The 22342-nt window shown below is 39.2% G+C and overlaps 1 protein-coding gene across 2 annotated transcripts; it reads right to left on the bottom strand.

Moving 5' to 3' along the window:
• Positions 1-196: 196 nt before the first annotated feature.
• arhgef37 (Rho guanine nucleotide exchange factor (GEF) 37) lies at positions 197-22117 on the bottom strand. Of its 2 annotated transcripts, none has more exons than XM_086085459.1 (16): positions 22025-22117; positions 17904-18091; positions 17580-17629; positions 15978-16353; positions 12920-13049; positions 12033-12180; positions 11763-11962; positions 11544-11674; positions 9937-10041; positions 9739-9852; positions 9487-9656; positions 8928-9075; positions 8717-8845; positions 8431-8626; positions 7208-7395; positions 197-3384 (listed from the first exon to the last, which is right to left on the bottom strand). In XM_086085459.1, exons 4-16 carry the CDS (start codon positions 16338-16340, stop codon positions 3169-3171), a joined length of 2238 nt encoding a protein of 745 aa, XP_085941585.1. In that variant the 5' UTR covers positions 16341-16353; positions 17580-17629; positions 17904-18091; positions 22025-22117; the 3' UTR covers positions 197-3168. The 2 variants fall into 2 exon arrangements, with proteins under 2 accessions (XP_085941585.1, XP_085941586.1); XM_086085460.1 differs by having other exon boundaries at positions 17580-17786.
• Between the last annotated feature and the right edge of the window lie 225 nt (positions 22118-22342).

The raw sequence follows: 22342 nt of genomic DNA on the forward strand, positions 1-22342 counted from the left end.
GACGTTCACCTACAGTATAATATTGAATAGAATATCCACTTTTTACAGAATTAAATAGAGCTTGAAATTCTAAACATTTTAGGATTTGTATATTTTGTCAGGAAATATGCTCTTTGACTGGATAATCTGCATTTTAGGTGTGGGCTTATTCTTTTTAAACACTTTGAAATAGAATAAAGACAAAAAGAGTGTTGAATGAGTTGGATTTTGAAGCTTTATTGCATCTTTAATATTATTGTGCTGCTACATTCGACAAGATGGACACTTGCAATGTCTCCAATAAGTTAATCATCAAACAACGGTTAAAACACACACACACGCACGCACGCACGCAACAATAATACATACTGTATACACAAAACTAGAGCACAACACGCTTGTCTACTGGCATACAGTAAAGTTATTAACCCTCTGAGGCTCAAATTAAACTTCGGTAACAGGAACAGATATTTGGGGAAAATTATCATATGAGGTAGTAGTAACCAATTCAGAAATCTCTATATTCTCCCGAGTCATCTTATGCAGTATTGGTTTCAAAATAAAGGAGATTGGTAGTGATGCTTACATTAAATTGATGCCTAGAAAATCAATTTCAGTGAAGCCAAGGAGGCAGACATTTTGAAAGTGAGTACTGTATGGCATCTTGACAAGCATCTTGCAAGTCACAACGTGGTATCCATAGTATCGATGCTCAAAAATTGAAGTATTGCCTGCATAGTAATTTCTATTTGATTGGTTTTTCAAATAAATTTAAGTAGGTTTAACGAAATGCCTACTTCTGCACATGCGCCAAACAAAGGCGGAAACATCTTGCTCTGCTGCGCATTAAAAATATTCTAATTACACACGTGTGCATGCATTCCAAATTCACGGATGAGTGTTTCTGCTGTCTAATAATCAAAAATGCTAAATCGGATATCATGTCATGTTGCCTCAACAGATAGCATCTATCAAATGCTGAGTACCAAAGAGTTTTTAATGTATACATTTGTAGAATTAATCATTACACCTTTTTCACAACCACTAGGTACCAGTAAACATTTATACAATGTGACACATTTTCTTCATTGTACGTGAACTTATGTATATCACACTTCCTGGATTGTTTTTTTTTTATATAAAAAAATGCTATTCTTAAGTAATTACGCTACATCTGTGATCATTATATTATCTGTCTACACGTGTTGCTCCTCTTCAAATATGTACGTGTACTGTACTGTATATAAGTCAATGGCATTTTGCATGGTTTGTTAGCATTTAGTTAGGCTTAAGCTATGAGCATATTTTAAATACAGTATGTATACTGTACTGCCCTCTGGTGGAAAAAGTAGTGTTTGCGCCTTTGTATGTTTTTTTACCCTCGAGAGCTACCGGAGTGCATTGTACTCCAAGCAATGTTCCTACACGGCTACACAGCTAATCCAAAATGTTGAAGCCTATAGTGTTTAATTTTGGCACCAGAAATATCTGTCAGTAAGTATATAATTTTCAGGAGTGTTGGCTTGCACTAGGTTACTGAATCGGATGTTTAGATGTTAGTGTTTAGTGTTTTAGTGTTTAAAGTTCTAATGTGACATAAGTTACTAGGCGCTAGTTAGCATAGCATTTGCATGGTAGTGCCCATGTAAACTAGCATTATGCTAACGGTTGAAAACAAAACCGTTTTCTGTAAGATTTGCAGCTAATTTTTGCAAATGATGCAAATCTATATTATTTCTCATCTAGTAAATTGCCAAAACAGCAGGCTTCCTGGTCTTTATTGGAGACGCTGATTGCTATCTGTACAGCCAGCTCCTAAACACTAGCAAAGACAGAATATATACATTTCTTTTTGTATGTTTAGTTTGACACTAAGCTTCAGCTGAGAGTGGCATTAAATAGCTCGAAGCCTCTTAATGAACAATTGTCGACTATTTGGCTAACAGTTGCTCGTATCTCAAGTCATCCAAATGGAGACTCCAAAAACCCACAAAGTTGGGTCACTCATATCTCAAGGCACTACTGTATTTACAATTTCAGTCCTACGGAATTAGAATTTTGTGCGGTATGCAATGATATAAAAAATAAACAAAAACAAAGTGCACAGAGAAGGCAAGTTTTTTTCCCTTCATTTCACCAACATTCCACTGCAGCAACCTCTTCACAGTCATGTGACAAGCATTGAGTGAGACCAACAAACAGCATCAGGTCCTTCAGTGTCCATGCAGTGACGCTGGCGTAGACGCTAGCTGGTAAACGACACACGCAGTCCACCGACTCCAACAAACTCGCCGCTGAGGCTGCTTTAAGGGGAATGTTTTTCGGGCCTCTTCCCACTTTCTAAACTTCAACAGAACCTCTCAAATCCGATACTTTTGTACGATTCGAGAGATATGGACATTTGTGCAGAAAAATGCATTTTTTTTTTTTAGCAAAACAAACATAAAATACAAGACTAATCCAGAGCAAAGTCAAAAAGTCAAGAACCAGTCGATAACAAAACCGTTTAAAAAAAAGATGTGATGTATACCAATTAAAACCTAATACAACAATAAAAAAAAACATTGCAAGGACCATTGAAAAACAAAGTCCAGAATTGGCCTAAAACAGTGATCAAGTAAAAAGGTAAAAACAGGTAGTAACAAGCTACCATAGTCAAAAATAGACCAAAACTAAGTTAAAAAGTAGTCACAAAAAAGGAAAAAATATCCCAAAAGAAAGTGAAAAACCAAGTCAAGAACAGTCAAGAGTAAAGTCAAGAAGTAAAAAAACAACAACTCAAGAAATATCCCAAATGAGTCAAAAACTAAGAAAAAATATGTTCCAGCTTGACTTATTTGACTCTTTTTGGTCATTGTCAATTTTTTACCTAGTTTTGGACCTGCTCTTTCTACTGATTTTGGCATGATTAACTTTTTTTTTTTTTTTTACCTGGATGTCTGTTTTTTAATTGCTCTTTTCTTAACTTTTGACTGGCATTAACTTGGTTTTAGCCGTGTTTTGAAGATAATTCCATTTTATTTTATTTTTACTGTTTTTGACTTTTTACCTTAACTGGCTCTCTATTAGTCATAACCAGTGTTTTGTTTAGTGTGTGTAGCCAGTCTTTTACAAGCATGTACCACCGTATTTGACTATGGTTGATGACGTCGGCTAACCTTTCACAGGGGAGCCGCCGCCACAAGTGTGCTAGCAGGATTGCTGGCGGGTGGCCAGCATGCCCGCGACGGGCGCCACGGCGAGGTAGTTGGAGGGCACGTAGCCCCTCTGCCGGCCTCGCACCTCCACCAGGCTCCACTCGCGGTTGCCACGCTTGTCGTGAGGCTCTAGGACGCGCACCGGCTCGCCCGGCGTCACAGAAACTTCGTGGTTCCCTCGCGCCGTGAAGCCATACGCCGCATACACCTGTAGACACATCAGGCAGACAAGTGCATTAGCAATGCTAATGTGCTAACACACTACTCATAGCTAAACACTAGTTAGCCTTGTGGGTTACATCCCTCCCAATTCTAAGCCTCAAAACTTTATTCTTCTTTGACTGTGATTGACTGGTTCTTTTGTTGTTTTTGAACAGTTCATAACTTCTTTTTTTTTACTGGTTCTACTGGTTTTACTGGTGTGTGTGTGTTTTTTTATGCTGTTTTTTACTGTTCTCGAATTGTTTTTGTTTTTATTGTTTTAGACTCTTTTTTAACTGTTCTTGACTTCTTCTTTTTTTACTGTTCATTTACCTGATTTTTGACTGTTTAAGAATTTTATTTATTTATTTGGTTGGCTAGGTTTTTATATTTTGTTACCTTTTTTCTTCACTTTGTGGCTTGTTTTGGACTGTTTTTGACCTACGCGTATATTTAATTGGTACTTGACTTGCATTGCATTGCAAGTGCATTAGCAATGCAATGCTTTTTTTTAAAGCTCAAATTAAGAAGAACAGCGACTCAATCAGAGCTAATCTTTATTTATATGTCACATATTAATGAGAAATTCTTACATCACAGGCATTTAAAGACCAACTAAAATAGCTTAAAAAATGACATTGTGTTATCTTGCAAACCTGACAAAAGACATTATTTAAAATTTTTTATATATATATATATATATATATATATATATATATATATATATATATATATATAATAGTGGCATGGGACCTTTAACAGTTTTTGGCTTTTACTGGGTAATGTGTTAGCATTGTGTTTGCATATTGGCATATGAGCGTGCTCCAGACTGTTGGGAATGTGTCTGATGGCACCACATAGAGGTTAAACGGCCGCTGATCAAGCCTTCTTTGACGTGAGCTTAACATTTCAGATCAATATGGATCTTACTTTGAAAGGGAACATAAAGCAAATCCCTGACTGCTTCATAGTCGCAACTTTGAACATGCACATGCACATACTCATTTACTAAAGAGCAGTGTGCTGATGACACGGTACCCTTGCAGAGTTTTGTAGTCAGCTCGGTGTCACCTCACAGCGACCTTTCTGTTGTTGTTTTTTTACTCGGCTCTTGTAAGCGATTTATGAGTGGTTCTTAACTTGACTTTAATTGTTCTAGTTGTTTTGGACTTCTGCAACTAGGGTTTTTGGACGGTTGACAAGGTTTACTGTTTTTTTACATGTTTCGTCAGAGGATTTTGACTTATTTTGACTCAGTTATTAATTGTTTTTGACTTAACAGTTTCCTTTACTTGTATTTTGTTAAGTGATTGTGGACTTGTTTTGCTAGTTAGTTTAAAAAAAAATTGTTTTCAGAACGTTTCTAAAACTTATTTTAAATGGTTCTTAACTTGTTTTTGACATGTTCTCGATGTTGATTTTGACATTTTTTGGGCTTTTAAAACGTTTTTTTTCTCTTCTTTTTTTTATTTTTTACTGGTCTTGACATGGTTTTTACAGTACATGTTTTTGGATTGCATGTTGACTTTTTTTTGACTAGTTCTGAACTGGTTATTGCCTTTTGTGGCACAGTGGTTTTTTTTTTTACTTGTTGGATTTTGATGCATTGGGATTTAGTTTTTACTTTATTTGCGTGTTTTTGTGTATGTGACAGTTTGTCTGGTTTTTAACTTTTTAATGCGTTTTATTCTCTCCTTTTAATAGACTAGTTCTTTACATGGTTATGAGTCTGTTTTTTTTAGATTGTCTTGAATTGCTTTTTGAATAATGTTTTGACTTTTCTTGACATGCCTTTTGATTTGTTCGTTTTTTTAATATGTTTTTGGAATGGTTTTTGAATGTTGTTTTTAAAAACTTGTTTTCTGAACTTTTAATACTAGTTACTCACTTGATTTTTGACTAGTATTCACTTAGGTTTGCTTTTGGTTTTTCTTCTGTTTAACAGTCTTTTTAACAGTTTTTGTCTTCTTTTAGCAGCTTCGTAACATGGATCTACTTTTCATAACTTTTGACACAAAAATGCACACACACACTTGATATTGATAAGCTAATAAGCGGTGTGCCAACGACCTGCTGCCCTTGCCGAATTCGGTCGCCATCTTGGTGTCATTACAAAGTCTTCATCTTGCAGCAATAACATCATCAAGTAGCATGTAGCGGGTAATTAGCATTTTGCTGAGTGGCTGTCTGCAACCTTGTCAACACCCCCCAAAAATTTGACAGTGACACTGTTGTTGGGAAGGTGGGGCTATAACAAAACATAACATTTGGGCATGACTCAATGGCCCCGTTGCTTGAAATGAACTCTTCATCATCATTATCACGATCACATGGCCTCGAATCGTGTGTATGTCTTTTATAGGAGGAGGCTCAGGGACGCCTGGAGGAGGTCACCTGAACCTTCAGTCATTTTGACAGGCGGTCAGGGAGTGCATTACGCACGCACGCGCACGCAGCAACACATCTTATGAAATTGTGCTACATTCATTCTCACTCTCTCCAGTGTACACACTCACACAAACTATCACACACATTGACAAGCCTTGACATTGCACACTTGTCACAAAACACACAGGATGTATGTGTGGTCATCTGACAGATTGATGCGCTTGCTGCAGCATACAGGGTCAGAACACATCACTTAAGCGCGCGCGCACACAAACAAAGTTGTCACAACATTTAATTTAGGAAGTAAACACTTGCTGGTGTTCTAATGATTTCAGACTCAACCATATAAACACTATTATACAATGTTGCTATATTATTGCCAACACTATACTATAATCGAATATCATTCATGCGTTCATGCTGTGATTATGTATTGTAAATAGTTGGGGATGTGTATAGACTCCCCTGCACAGAGCCCGGCAACTAGCCAACTATTATGGGTATTATTTGGGGGGTTTATTTATATGAATGCTTTTCATAATAAGAACTATTGTTGACATGGTTCTTGGCTTTTTTATTTTTACTGGTTTCAGACGACTGGGTTATTCCGTGTTCTTAAAGACACTGCAAAGTGAATTTAGAGATTTGTTTCTCAACACATGATACATAATTACTATGAACTATGTATTACCCAATTATGGAGCTGCAGTGTTCTGCCATTTTTCACTATTCCAGACACTACTTACTACGCACCCTATTTTTGATGATCCTTTTAGCTACTGTACTCTATTCACACAGCGCTGCTGCACACATTCAATGGTCTGACCGGCACCCTGTACACCTGCCAGCACGTATTACCATAGACAACAGTACATATACATAGGGTCAGGGCCTTGAGTGCTGAATCAAACGTCGATGTGGCAAAGTCAAGCTGTGAAGATACCTCACTCATTTGCTGCTCAACAAAACAGAATAATTGGTACATTAAAAAAAACATGTACCATGTGAAGTTTAAATAAATAAATGTTAAAAAATGTCTTCTGTTTTAATTCTTCTTAGTAAGTCACAGTGTCCCATCAAAAATCAGTGGGCTCGTCTTGTTGTCCTTGGGGCTAACTAGTACCCACTGGCACAATTTAAAAAAAAATAATTCAGGACAATGAAGCAAAAATGCATCTGTGCTTGCTTTCATCTTGCTCCCTCCCTCCTCCTCTGTGTCTAACTGCTCACCCCTCACTTAACTCCATCATGAATGAACATCATCTTTACAGATGTCACGTCTGCATGGAGGGGGAGAAATTAGGAGCTTTTTTTTGGAGGTGTGGCCATTTATTTATGCAAGCCGATGATACATCCAGCTGGTCAAGTATTGCATATCAGTGTAAACAGCAGTAACTGACATAATTTGTACAATATAGGCGTGTGAGGTTGAGTGTAGTCACCCGGAAGCATGGTTGGCTGAACGCCACCCCAGCCGCTGTTGTGGTGGTGTGTGGTAGCCCTGCCGTGTATGAGTGTCTTCTGATGACGTTGACGTCCTGCGGGAGGCTCAGATGAGGCGAGGGGGGTGGCTCCTGCTCCGCCTGGTGATAGTGGATCAACCTGGAGGCCGGCGCATAGCCTCGTGGGCCTGCGGGTCACAAACACAACCACACTAGTCAGTTCATTAGGCACAGCTTGATACAACAGTGGTGTTGGGTTCTGGTTTTGCTACTGTTGACTGCCTTTGGAGGGGGTTGAGCAAGGTTTTCATGTTTTTGACTTTTTCTTCACTTGTTTGGATTGGCTCTCAATGTGGTTCTTGACTAGGTTGTTTTTGAGGTTTTTTTCTTTTTACGGTTTCTACTCTGTTCATATGTAACTGTTTTATAACTCAATTTATAACTGTTTTTGACTTGTGTTTTGTTCACGTATTTCTTGTCTTGGCTTTTGATTTGGGTCCTTTACTTGGGATTTTGACTTTTTTTTGGACCAGTTCTTCACTTTTTTTTAAAATAATTTTTATTATAACAATGTTTTTAAACTTGTGTTTTGGAGTAATTGTCCATGTGTTTTAATGATTATGACTATTGAATGACTTATTTTCTTAAATTGGTTTTGGCTTTGTTCTTGAAATAGTTTTTGACTTGTTTTCAACATAGTTCTTAAAAGTTCTCTTTTTTCCAATTGTTGTTCTAGATGTAATTCGTGATTATTAAAATAATAATAATTCTTGGTTAATTTATTTATTTATCTTTTTTTGGGATACAGTTGTTGAAATGGTTCTTGCCTTATCAATGTGGCTCCAGAGGTGTTCCTCCTAGTTTTTTCACAAAGGCACTGGCCTTGTAAAAGGTGTAACAATCCTGTAAGGTGTTACTGATAGTTTGCTGATCCGCAGTGACTGAAGTGCAACTTCCTTTTATTTTTGGTGACAAGCTATCAAATACAATGTTTCCTGGCATGAAGACAATGTCCATGCTCCAATTTGAATAATTGCAAAAGGATGACCATCACTACCCACAAGATAGAGCTAGTACGCTGCATTAGTGTGCGGCACTCAAGTGAATATTGTTTATCATATTCCACCTCCTATAAAAATAACATAATAGAAATGGAACGCTGTAAACATTAGCTGTGCGTATGATCATATGGTGTACTGTCCAGTCGGCATCCAGTCCCTCACCTCCGGCATCCACGAGCCACCTGCGTTGGTCTCCGCGAGTGTCTGCCTGGCTGATGACGGCTACGAGCTCTCCCTTGGCGAGGTTGAGGTCCAGGTCCCGACTGCCCACCACAGCGCTCACCACCTGGTAGATCTTGTCGGAGCTGTGCTTGATAGTCAGCAGCTGGAGCCGCTGATGTGAGGACGAGTTCAGGGGCTGACCAAACCAAATGGGGAAAGAGAAATATGTCATGGCTGAGTCTTGTTTGTTGGTAAAAAAAAAAGATTTGCAAAGGTAGACACAGACCTGAGAAGTGGGCCGCAATAGCAGCGTCTCCACACTTTGAGCCAAAGTATCCAACCTCCTCGCCTCTTCGAGCACTGCCGTCTCAGCCCACTCCCAGAATACACGAGTGTCTAAAGAGCTGTGAGCAAGCTGCGAGGAGATGAAAGGCATGCTGGGAACTGGTCTAAAATGGCCATTAACGGCAATGACTCGTATTTGGGGCTGGGGATACCTGTTGGGCGAAGCTCTGGAAGAGCTGCTCCAAGTCGGAGGCAAGGTCTCTGTGTAGGCAGCTGAACGTCCCCAGCATGCTCCAGATCATCTGCAGCGCTAAACTGTTAAACTTGGGAAGCTCGTTAAGCAGCAATGTGTTCATCGTCCTGCATGAAGAACACCAGAAAACGTTTTCACTTAGCAACATGAGATTTGGTTGGAATGCTTATCATGAGTGGACCTACAAAAATCTATGACTGAAATGAACTAGGAAGTCTGCCAATTTGGTTTGAAGCACACGGTTTCATTTCATTGTGTCCTTTAAAGACAAAATTGTTCTTGCCACCTTCCACGAGCAACACCATCAATTTATGTATCATGAGAAGAACTAAAAATAAAAGAACAAAAAGTCTCAAAAGCCAAGCAAAAAACACAGACGGCTAATTTAACCATTTCCACGGGTCCGGTTGCTATGAAATTCAAACCTTGTATACTAGACAGACGGCTAACGCTAAATCGTGATTTATTGGAACATGGAAGAAAAGACGTAAAGTGCACGGAGCCTTGCCAGTCCTCACCTATACGTGTTGGCAATGGCCTGCTCCTCATAACTCAGGGCAGTCTTGGCCTCGATCACTTCATAGTCAAGCAGCTTATGCAACCTCTTACGAATCAGGTTCCTTGGGCCCACCAAGAGGTCACGGAGCGCACACAGAGGCTTGTGGATCAATGTCCTCATCCTCTTTTCCTGCGAGGCAAACAGTGACAACATCAATCATCAATAATAATATTCTTACAATAATTTTAGTGGGCGCTGGCGAATGACTCACAAATTCAGGTAGGATCCACTGTCTGAGTCCTGTGGTGATCTCCTTATAGCAAATGGGTGCCTTCTCACCGTCCATGTCCAGGTCAAACTCCTCCGTCTTGCAGTTCAAGAAAGTCTGACGACCAAAAAAGAAGATAGCGAAGATGGCTGATGCGCTAGCAAGTCAACATGTTATGTTGGTCCAGCAAGGTGAAGCTACCTGGAGGTGATGGAGGTAGAGCTCCACGTTGTCCAGTAGCTGCAAGATGCCATCCTCGAGGACATTAAAGAAGCCTTCTAGTGTGTCAAACTCCTCATCCACTAGCTGCAACAAAACATATATGAGACACTACATACTTGGCAATTTCAAATTAAAAAAAATATGTTGTACATATTTTTTAGCTAGATACATAAAGTTTTTTTTTTAATAACTTTGTATACAGTGACTTTCATTAACGAAAACCAATGTGAATCGAAAAATCACTTTTGATTTAACCAAACCGAATTGTTAATTTTCAAATATATCATCCTTGAATCATATCCCACACCACTTACTGAGATACACATTTGTCTTTCCTGAGAGAGGCACAATTGATGTTTCTTTGAATATAATTAACTTCAATAGTTTGGGTTTTGGAGAGTTTTTGGATGTTCTTACTTTTAGTCATTATAAACATGACAAAAGCTACAGCCGTCCCATATCATGTTTCATATTTTATATTTCTGAATAGAAATGATAATAAGAAACAACCCTCTCCTAGATTTTCTTGTTTAACACATTTGTTTCATTTAAAATAATGTCAATAAAAGCATTTGAATTAGTATAATTTATACAAAATAATGCAATAGAAAAAGTTAATATTTTCCATATTTTTAAGTTAAAGGGGAAGTCAACCTCAAACATTTCCTGACAATAATATGTTATATGTGACCTCACTAGTCTAAAAATGACATTCTGATTAATATTACATTTGTGGAATAAGAGTTATGATGCAAAATCCAGCCATTTTTATCCATCTCAGCTTCCATAAACAGGTGAGCTGTGATTGGTCGTGGACTGAGCAACATTCATGTCCAGTTCAGTTGAAACCCAGTGGCAAAATGGCCGCCCCCTGAGATGGATAAAAACAGCTGTATTTTGCTGCTTAACTTATATTTCACTAACATGATATTAACCAGAATACTATGTTTAGACTACTGGGGCTGCATAGAACATATTATTGACTTCCCCTTTAACTCATTCACTCCCAGTCATTTTCACTGAAGCAACCCCCTTCACTCCCAGCTGTTTTACTGGATTTTGACTGATTTTGCAAGGCCCACAGAATATTGTGTTCTATTGCTATAAAAAACATGAAACCTACCATTAAAGTCTCTTCTTTTATCAGGAAAAAAAAAGTATATTTCTATCTGTTTCAGTTTTGCAGAAATTAGCATTAGAATCTAGCTAAGTATTATCATTATTCACAAATCTATTTAGAATTCTGAGTAATTAAGGGGTTTTTTTCCAACATGGTCCTGCTTCATTTCCTATGCTCTGCTGCCACCTGCTAGCTGTTTGTGTAATAACTACCATTTCTTCAACTGTTCTTTGCAGTTGAGAGGCTGCATCAAAGCCTTCTTTCTGTATGCTTAAGCATAAAAAAAAATACATTAAAAACGTATAAATATGTCATTGGGACACTTCAAAATAGAACATATTTACACGTTTTGGGGAGCAAATGAGTTAAGCATGAAGATAGGTAGGATTTTATGATGGACAAAGTAGTATTATCTTCCTCTAAGAGTGTGCGTTTGGTGTGCGAGTGAGACTTTTGTGTGTGATACCTTGGTAACCATGCCGGTCTCATGTTTGATAAACTGTCCAATCCTGGCCGTTTTCTTAGCAATGCTGTGTGAGTTCAAACGGTTGATCTTGTCCATAATGCTCAAGGTCTCGCTCTTCTTGTACTTGTCGGCTGTGGGGATGGATGCAAGGCACAAAGAGCTCAAACTCATCCCGTTGACTGATCTTGGATGTGCTGAGAGATTTCAAGCGCTTCTCACCAACTTCCCGGAAGCGCTTATACTCGTTGATGCGACAGTTGATGGCGATGGAGGTGTGTGCTGTCTTTTCCAGCAGCGTGTACGTCGGGTGCCCTGCGCCTATGTGCTTCTGGATTGTCTGCAGGAGGAGAGGGTAGCGGGCAATTCGCTGCACGGGCATCACCAGGAAGAAACTCAGCGAACTGGCATTCACTTCAGGGCTGTGGAATCAAACATTTGAGGCCAGGGAGTCAGCAACTTTTGGCTTGTGAATGTTCAAAAAAAACCTACGCTGATGCCTTGATGACTTCGACAATCTGGTTCCACAGCGCCTCCTTCTGTTTGTAGGAGTTCTCCACCACGATGACGCAATTGTAGTTAGCCAGGTACTCTTTGTAGGCCGCCTCGATATCGGAGGACAGGCTGAGGAAAGTGTCACCTGTTAGAAAGTCCGACACGGGGAATATAATGTGAGTTTGAAGACCACGAATTGTTACGGTTGGATATAACTCTGCTATGTTACTGGAGTGTTTTATTAAAAATATATCACAATTATCTATCAAATATTTTTGCTTGTTTTCAACCTGCTTGATCTATGTGAGACTATGATTTTATTAACTATCCAGAGCAATAAGTGTTACGGGGTAATGAGCTAGCGTTGATTCATTTCCGTGGCAAAATACAGACTATCCATAACAGTTGGCAGCTCTGCATAATCACTTTTTGCTGTCTCTGTGCTCTAAGATTTGGTATGGTTGGAAATAAATTTTGAACAGAAAGTAATACAAAGACAGATTTAACTTCTACTCCCACATTTTAGTGGTGAGCAAATGATAACATTCGTGTAGTTCCACGATAACAGGAAGTGTCCTTGGATGTTTTTAGTGGTGGTTACAGTTGAAAATAATGAAGGACTTAAAAATCTATTGCGACATTTTCAGTGTTGACCTTTTCAACAGTTACACTTGTGTCCTTCTTTAACATTCGGAAGTGTCCAAACCAGGAATTGAGCAATTTCGACAGAATGTCACAGGAATTGTCCTGAGCTGGGATGGTGTCTATTTTAATTTCAAGGGAAATCCTCCCTGCTCCCGAGTCCCAAAAGCAGCGTCTTTGCTGGCAGGAAGTGTCAACAATCTATGGAGGAAATAGGGGGAGGTTGTGGAGTTCCCACTTACACAGCACCTCCAGGAAGCGTGGCTCTTCGGGTTGGAGCTGCTTCTGATCCAGCAGACTGAGGAGTCGACTGGACACGTCCATTATACCCTCCACGTAAAGGAACATGCTGTCCAGGTTGGCCAACGGAGGCTGCGACCAACGCATAAACACACAAACACTCACAGTGAGACAAGAAAAGGCCACTCACTCAAATTGCGTTCACAAGCCTTTTTTGTTTTGTGTGGTTCAATAAATTGTCCCCCCATCACCAGTTATCAGTAGCCATTTTAAGGGATTTCAACCATTCAAATGAAGAAAATGGCCTCAGTTAAGGATTTAACAAAATCAAAACCTCACCAAATTTGGCACACACTTATATGCCGGTGGCAAAAGTTTTTTTTTTTTTGGTGGGGGGGACGTGTTTTGGGATTTTATTAATATTACACTAGTGATTACTGGATACTTTACTGTTTAATGCTTTTTCTCTTTTTTTGGGTGTGGGTATCTTGTTTCCTTTTATATGGTATTGTCGGTTGTGGTGCTCCATTTATTTATTTTTTTATTCCATTTTTTTTAATCCAATGGCCAAGTACGTTCTGTTCTTGTGTCCCCTGTGACTGAAAGTTTGCATAATAATAATATATTTTTAAAAAAGTTTAAAAACAAAACAGTTTCATAAACAACCTCCTCAAAACTGACTCAATTGTGCCCTTAGTAAAATGGAAAAAAAATACTTTAAAAAAAAATAGCCCATGTTACATTTTGGAAAGAGTTCAACCATTAGTAATACAGTTTAATTGACTGTCAGTAGCAATGTGACAGTATTTCCACTTAAGTAACATACTAGCACCCACCAGGAAGACGTCCATTAGTATTTTAGCCCTTTGAAGGTTCATACATGAACAAACTACTCCTAGAGAGTAGAGATGGTTGGTCTTTTAGCTACGTAGATAATACACTGGGTATATAACACAATGTCTCTCACTCGGCATCGTCCAATTGTTTGTCATACTGTACATTGTATATGCACATGGTACACAGGTTTCAATAATAAGCTCTTTTCTATGACACTGAAATGTTATAAGGAAACAATGTGGACCATAGCTGTTGAGGAGGTCTGATGAGGCAACAGTAGGCAAATTTACCAGTGAGACACTGAACAATCTGCACTGTGCACTGAAAACAAGGCTGCTACTTGAGCATTTAACAATACTGCACAATGGCAACACTGTGTAAAGGAGGTCATTGTTCACCATTCACAATGTTTACGACATTTCCATCCTCACGCCTTCTTATTTTACAAGGACAGCTATATCCATCTTTGGGTTTATTCCCTGCATGTTATTTCTGTGTGAGCAGCGCCACATTTCCTCCTTTTGATCTTCTTCAATCTCCCACAGTCGACTACCGTCTCCATCACGCGTTATCGTTTCCATAAAGTCAGATTCCATTACGCTTCATGGCGCCTTTCATTAGCTCCAGCGTGATTAACGATCACACAGGCCACAAAAACCAGCCAAGCGGCTGATGTGTTGAACGTAAATCAGCAACAGTGATAACGTCTACTCGTCAAGATGTCTGTTATCTTCTTCTCCTCTTTTGTTACTTTTTCTGCTATTACTTTTTTTTTTTTTTTTTTTTTACTTCTAATCCCAAAGTTATTATATACTTCCTTTTTTCTGTTTTCTTTCAGGTATCATTGGGACAGATGGCTATCAGCAGCTGATAGCTTAGATTTTGCAGGTCTTGTAAGCATATCATTCTTATGCCTCACCAATGCCTGACATTGGAGCAGCACTGCACAATTGTCACCTGGCAAGAAGTTTTTCCCGTCCTTGACTGCAATTAAGTACCAGTTTGAGGGCAGACATCGCATAGCTCCATTTTGTAGTATAATTCATCTTATCTGTTCTTGATAAACCACGCAGCACAAGGCCTACTATTATCACCAGTGATGAAAACAACGCCAAGGAAAGTCTATCTGGCTGTCTGCACTACAACTCAGCATCAACAAGAGTTTGATTCAACAGATGCTTTAGAAAGTGATCATGCTTTACCCAAACTGACTTGAAGTTGTTCAAAGGCTATAGCCATAAGACTATGATGCTTATCAAAACAGGGTTAGGCTGGGTACACACATCAAGCGAATCCGGCTATCACAGCAGTCTTCGGGCAGTACGTGCCCTACCCAAAGTCGTTTTTTGGTATAAACTTGGGTTCCCAAGAAAGCAGGAAGTATTTTTCCAAACCAAGTATTTCCTTGCCGACATTGCCACTAGGGTGGTTCCGATACCGTTTTTGGCCCCCCAATACCGATTCCGATACAAAGTTTGTACCGATACCTAGGTTGTTTTTTATCAACATGGAAAAGCTGCCCTGCCATTGGTTCAGAGCATTCAAGGGCCAATAGGATATCTTGGCTCGGCATGAACAAGTGAATTTGCAGTCCCCTGGTCTGATTGTATACCTAATGTAGAGGCCAGTGTGTATGAAGAATTTATTACGTAAACAGAGGAACTTTGTGTGCTTTGAGATCTCCTGTGTATTTGATATGCATTTATTTTAGTGCTGTCAAAGTTAAAGCGTTAACTAATTAATTAATCACGAAAAATTATCACATTAATCATGTATTAATGCAGATTAATTTTGGCTGCAGATGATCCTTTAGCTGATAGTGGATAGTTGCGTTAAAGGTAGCGCAGGTTATGTTTGAGCTATAAACATAACTACTTGCATTAAAGTAAAGCATTTGATAAATGTTTGCGTATGACAGTCAGAATATTTGTTCATGTCAAACTATTAAAGTCATTTTAAATTATGCAAGTAATTAACTGATTGGAAAAAGAGGAGGATGAGCATGCTCAATGGAGACATTTTTTTGAAGACGTCCTCATAACATTAAATGTCGAGAAAATTAACAAATAACAGGTGCTCTTTAAATTGCCTAATAAGCCTTTTTAATTAAGCGATTAATCAAAATTCTAAAATGTTGATCAATCTGATTAAAAAAGTTGATCGTTTGACAGCTCTAATTTATATTTATATGCATTGTTCTACGCATGTATTGTTATGCTGTACCTGTAATTTTTGCAGGTTGCTCCTGATGGTCACCGTGCTGACCTGCAGCATTCTCAGGTAATTCCTTTCAGACTCCACCAGCTCCCGGATGGACATCAATTGCCTCTGTGCCGCCCTCTCCTTCGCCACCCTCTCCTCCTCCGCCATCTTTTCCACCTCTTCTGCTGAGGAAACATCTACACTCTTCTCTTCTTCATCATCTTTAAATGCATCATCTTCTAGATCAGGCTCCTCCTGGAGCTTCTCTTGTTCCGGCGGTGGATCATTCATAGAGAGATTCTCCGTAGCGTCCACAGAAGACAGAGAGGGATTAAAAATAGTGCGGGGGAAGGGCACAGGTCGAGGCATGCTGGGCACCTCCATGATGGAGATCACTCTAAATGAATACAGTAAAAGAAATGTTTCATTTACAGTAGTGTAGGATACAAGGTTTGTTAAGAGCAGATTAATTAATGACAAAAAATTTGCGTGGTATGGTGTAGCTTTGAGGAGCACAACGAAGCCACAGGTGACGAGACTTTGTTATTATTATTGAGCGCACAATGGAAAGCAGCAATCTCTAAAGTTTTGTCATACAAGTGGCAAGCCAGAATGATCCGGAGCCCAGCTCGGCTCACCAGGAGGCCGAGGGAGACGCTGACAAAAAGCATCCGCTGTGACAACTGCATTGCGATGGTTGCAAAACAACAACTCTGATGACTCTAATCTAATGTGGGATAAATTGTAAGACCTCTTAGGAAACTACAAACTCATGTAAAACATTTAAAGCATCCATTAGCTCAACTGAGGTTGTGTGTTCGATCCCAGGCCATTGTGACCGCGTTGAAAGCATGCTTGAGCAAGATACTAAACCCCCAGTTGCTCCTGATTCGGTGTCATCAGTGTTTGTGCCACTCTAGATCTGATGATCAGTAGGTGAATGGGTAGTCAAAATGTAAAGTGCTTTAAGGGCCTTGTAAGGTGGAAAAGCGCTATATAAATTGACGGTTTTCATTTTGTTTTGCCGCTGAAGAAAGGCTGCTATTGGCATTACCAGCCTAACCCCGACCATAACCCTCAGGGCAAGGTTATCAGGCGGTAGGATACACTTGCTGGTCACAGCAAAAATAGCCACCAGGTTAAGGTTTCAAATAAATGTTAGTGTTTCAAATTAGGGATTCAATGCTGGGTTGCAGTTTGAGATTTTCAAGACAGTGTGAAGGTTTATAAGCCTTCATTAAACTAAATTCTGCTGGTTATGTTCAATCTCTAGTTGATCCCAAAACGCGTGTTTTTCCACACCGGACTCATCGTTAGCATTTTTTTTTTTTAAACACTTGTATTACTATTTTAACGTGAATAAAATCAATGTCTCTCTAGTCACTAATGAAGCATTGACAGCAAAAGTTTCACACTGGAACAAATTATCTCTATAAAAACATTGTATATTTCCTTCAAGCATGCTAGTTGTACTCCGTCTTATTTTAACCATTTGGCATTCCAGTGTGGCTCCATGTGAGCGTGGAGGAGTCCATAAAAAAATACACAGAAAGTAAAATGAGCCAGTTGGTTACAATGCAAAAGTACATCCTCATGCTCAAAATACAAAACAACAATACAAACCTTGTAAAGAAGACTTTTCAGTGTATCTGTGAGGATCCTCGATGTTCTTGCTGCATGGAAACACAAACAGGCGCAAGCTGGTAGAAGTTTCCCCCCTGACTCACGCACACACTGCACGGCCTCATGTGGCACAAGTGTGTGAGTGCTGATTCACTAAAATGTGTGTGTTGTGGGGGGGGGATGGGAGTGGAAAGGAGGGTGGGCCGGCTGTTTGGTAGAGGAAAACAGGAGGGGTGGCACACACACATACACGCACACACATCCATGCACAATAAGCTGATTGACTGCAGCAGCCAAGCAGCAGGGAGAGGAAGTGACACTCACGCTGATGCAAAGCCGATTGGTCGACAGCTCCTCACAGGGCGGGCGAGGACCAATCAGAATGTCTCCCGTCCCACCCCTCCCCAGCGGAGGGGCGTCAAAGGCCTAATAAGACGTCACTGAAGTGGTCCCCTGGCGGGAGACAAAAGCGTGGCGGGACGTCCCATATGCTGCCAATTGGTCATGTTGTTCTGCGGAGAGACAATTTTGATAAGATTTATAACAGCAGCAACAAAGTTCTTGATTCTATTGTGCAAGGTAGCATTTATCATGAATAACTGCCAAGAGGTGAGATAGTATTATTAACTATATCACATTTTACATTGTTACTGAGCGTCCCATCGAATGTTTTTTTTTCCATCACTGTATTTACTTCTACTGTGCATCATAGCTGCCTGTTATCATGACAAAGTTGCAAGCGGAACGATCATGCAGATCAACAATCGTGCAATGTGAAAACAAGTTTTCTATTGTACAAAGTGATGATTATTGTGAACAGATAGCAAGAGGAACGATACATTGCATGACTGAGCGTACCAGAAACAGGTTGTTGTTTTTTTAAATTCAGTCATGTATGTGTGCTAGGTGGCTGCTATGAATAGCTAATGAGAGGGATGATTGTGCATATACATTTTTTTATTTTACCCTTTATGGATGTAATGATATCCATACGTCACGAAATGAACCTCACGAATGTATAAAAACGAACCATCTCGTAAAAAGAAATTAAAAAAGCGGTTCATATTGGAAAAAAAAAACAATACTGTGTTTTTGTACATAACATCAGTGACAAAGAAATGTAATGTTTTTGACGGAGATGTTGAAAAAGATTTACTGGTTTGACTGAAAACTGCCGCAGTGGCCAAAATCTTCCTAATAAACTAACCACCAGAACTACACAAATGCAATACAACCTCACCTTTTTTTAACAGATGTGCTGCTTTTAATATTGTGGCATGTTGCAGACAACTTCATGGCACTTTTAATGTCGCAATATCAGGATATTTCCGTTATCATTACATCGCTAATCCACTGGTGCCTTATATAAAAGTGACTCGGACTTTAGGAGTCTTTTAAGATATGAGCCGTTGCATAGTTGAGCTCAGTGGGAAAAGATGATCTGAGATACAGTATGAATGCTTCTGAGTTAGAACCAACGAACCAAATTCAACTTGTATCCCAAAGCACCATTGCACATCGAGTACTGTAATTATACTTCTTTCCAGTGTGCAAGGTGGTGGTTATATTGAATAAATTAGAAAAGACAAAAGTGATTACATAATCAGATGACGTGTGTTAGTAGGTTGTGGGAATTTTTTTATTTTTAGTCTTTGGTCCATTTCTAAAATGTATGTTTAATTTTAATGTGCAAATGGTGGCATAGTGGCAAAATGTGTCTTGGCATGACGTTCATTGACGAAGGAGACAAAACGGAGTGCTGCTCCCAAGCCGACAGGGCCAAGCTAACAAAAGTTTGTGCATTTATTTTTATTATTTCTTACCGGGAACATCACAATGTCAATGACGAATCAACTGGACAAATGAGCTTTGAAGGAACAGTAGCTCGCTTGGAACCAGGAACTAAGCATAGTACCCTGCCCACTGCCAAGAATAGTACATGGTCTAGAATGCTACAAATTGTACCTAGTAGTCGAGTAATGCTGTATCGACGGGAAAGGGTCATGAATATTGTGTCATGCCATAATCAGCTTGAGACAAGGAAGGAATTCATCGCTGTGGAGAGCTGGAAATGCTGCATGACGACATTCCTGAAGGTAACAATGGATCCATACTGACGTTAGCTCAGTTAAAGGCTAAACACGCCCTTAAGACAAAAACATCAACATGACCAACAACATATTATCGTACAGCTTTGCTTCCTTTTACTTTACATTTTGGTTTGTGTTTATTTAAACTGCCCAAAGTATAATTTTTATAACCAAAATGTCTTTTTGTAACTTTATGAAAATACAATTTTAAAATTACATGAAAAAAGGTTTGGGGGCCGGGGGGCGTCGGGTGTGGGTGTGGGTGGGGGCGGAAGGTCGTTGGGGTCGTGGGGATTGGGGTGCCTGGAGTGTCTGCCGTGCCCTGTTCTGCTACGTTGAGCTTGGGGCGCGGGCCGTGTCGGGGTGGAGGGCGCTCCGGGCTACTGGGTTTGCTCTCTGGCCGGGGACCAACGCGGGGCACGGGGGTTGTGCTCTGGGGCGGCCTTGGGGGCCCTGGGGGGTTGCGCTTGCCGTGTCTGGAACCGGGGTCGACGGCTCACCTCTTTGGTGGAGGTTCTCATGCACGCCAGATCTAACACACTAGTATCTACCGAAATTCAAACAGAAATTGCTTCTCCCTTTGGTCGCTGAATCGGTGGAGGCTGGTGTTTGTGGATCTCACTCTGCTTCATCTATCCTTCCTTCCTATCCTTAGTCTTTGCTTTGGTCTCTTGAGGTATCCCTAATTTATTGGAATTTAGATGTTTCTGGGGTTGGTGAAAGATTCTGGTTTGTAACTGCGGGTAGTATGTGGTGTCTGGTCGGTGCTGGATTTCACTTTGTTTCATCTTTCTTTTCTTTGACCCTTCCTCTGGTCACCTGACAACTTCACGATTCTAGCGGGATTCTGAAGTATTCGGTTAAGGTGAAGGGTATCGGATTTTTAACAGGTTGCAGGTGAATTATCGAGCACAAACTCACGCGCATACAAATCTGATCCATTATTATTATTATTATTACTATTACGCAGTACAAGAAAAATCAAACGCTGCAAAGAAGTAAACAGATTTGTGCCACATGCATCCCCTGTGCAATAAGTCAACTTTCAGGATTGTGACCGGGGTCACATTCACCAAGTCGCAGATTGGCAAACATGACAGGAATCGCTTTTCTCGAAATAACACATGGTTGTACTACGATTTTATTCTCCTAAGATCCTGTTTATATTCTGGTAAATTACTACCATTTTCTATTTAAAATTTACAATTTTATTCTCATAAATTCATACATTTTTGGTTGTGCTATGATTTTCATCTTGTAAGATTCCAACTTTGTTTTCTTATTATCATGGTGACTTTTTTCCCTGAGCAGTATATAAAACAACAACAATTTATTTATTTATTTAAGACTATTTTTGCTTTCATATTATGTTGTTCTGTTGTGTTATGTTCTATAAAAGGTTATCAACTTCTCAGGACATAACTTTTTACCTGAACATATAACATAACATAATTTTGAATTGATTGCACTACAATAATTTTATTGTATTATGAACGTTGTTCTTATAAAATTATGATTTTTTTTCACATAGCATTATGTATGAACAATATTATGTATACTTTACCGGTACTTTTATGACGTTATTTTTTCCAAAACCAATACATAGTAACATATGACTTATGTTAGGTAACCATTCTACTGTTTTCTAGAGAGAGGAAAAAAAATCTAAATTTATTCTGAGAAAACTGTCAACCATATTTATGTAAAATCACAACCTTTTTCCTCATATCACTTTTTTTGCATTACGACTTTTTCCATGCAAATATAATGAATTATTTCTCATAGCTAGCATTCTCCATTGTTTCCACTAAACATTACCATGTTATTATGATAAGATTATGATCATTTTCTCTAAATAATACAAGTGTCTTAACGTTTCAAGTTAAGAACGCAGATGTTAAAATAGCTTGAGGGCTCTATTCTCAATCGTTTTTAACAGCAGTCCCGGCTACAAAAGAAAATTGAAACAAATCACATTTCGTAATACGTACTACAAACTCAGCTGTAGGGTTATTTTAATCGTGAAGTCACATTACTGTGACTTTATGTCATTAGAATCCTGTGAGAGTTGCTCTTGTAATGATGAACAACAAAACAACAAGGAACAGGTGCATATGACTCAATAAAATAGTAAGATGTATTGACATTTTTGCTCTGTAACAGTGGAAACACCTTTAAAAAAAAAAAGACAAAACAAAATCGAAGATTTTCTTCAGGTAGTTTCCATACGTTTGTATTGTTACGAGTGGATTGAAAATGTTTTCATGCCAGTGCCGTTAGCTGCTAAATGAAGTCGTTTGTTTTAAAATTAGACACAATTTTAGTTTCTTTCGAAGAATAAACGATTTTAATTACCTTGTCTCGGTCCCTTTCTACAACGTACAAACTCCTTGTTGTTACTCTGGTCTGGAGTCGCGTGCACCTCATCAGTTTAACACACAGTACGCTTGTCAATCTCGCGAGACTGCTTCACAAACGTGATGATCGTCTGGTCACTAAAAAGTAGTTATTTGATTTTTTTGTTAAATCGATTTAGGTTAACACATTGTTTCATTAAACGTCGCTAATAGCATTTTTCAGATGTCACAATAACAAAAATGGTAAATTATATCTTTAAAAAAAACAAAAACAGTTCTCTCCGCTGTCCACCGAGACTTTAGGGGGCGATATGCA

This window comes from Leptonotus elevatus, chromosome 9 (assembly GCF_054856555.1).
Source record: "Leptonotus elevatus isolate MCC_2025b chromosome 9, RoL_Lele_1.0, whole genome shotgun sequence".
Taxonomy (NCBI): domain Eukaryota; kingdom Metazoa; phylum Chordata; class Actinopteri; order Syngnathiformes; family Syngnathidae; genus Leptonotus; species Leptonotus elevatus.

What these genes read in the sequence shown, in the direction of transcription:
- arhgef37 (XM_086085459.1), bottom strand. Translation starts at nt 16,340, where the DNA reads ATGGAGGTGCCCAGCATGCCTCGACCTGTGCCCTTCCCCCGCACTATT. An exon ending in TCTACCTCCATCACCTCCAG is followed by an intron (nt 9,853 to 9,936) that starts GTAGCTTCACCT and finishes TTTGGTCGTCAG; the next exon opens with ACTTTCTTGAACTGCAAGAC. An exon ending in GTGGCTCGTGGATGCCGGAG is followed by an intron (nt 7,396 to 8,430) that starts GTGAGGGACTGG and finishes TGTGACCCGCAG; the next exon opens with GCCCACGAGGCTATGCGCCG.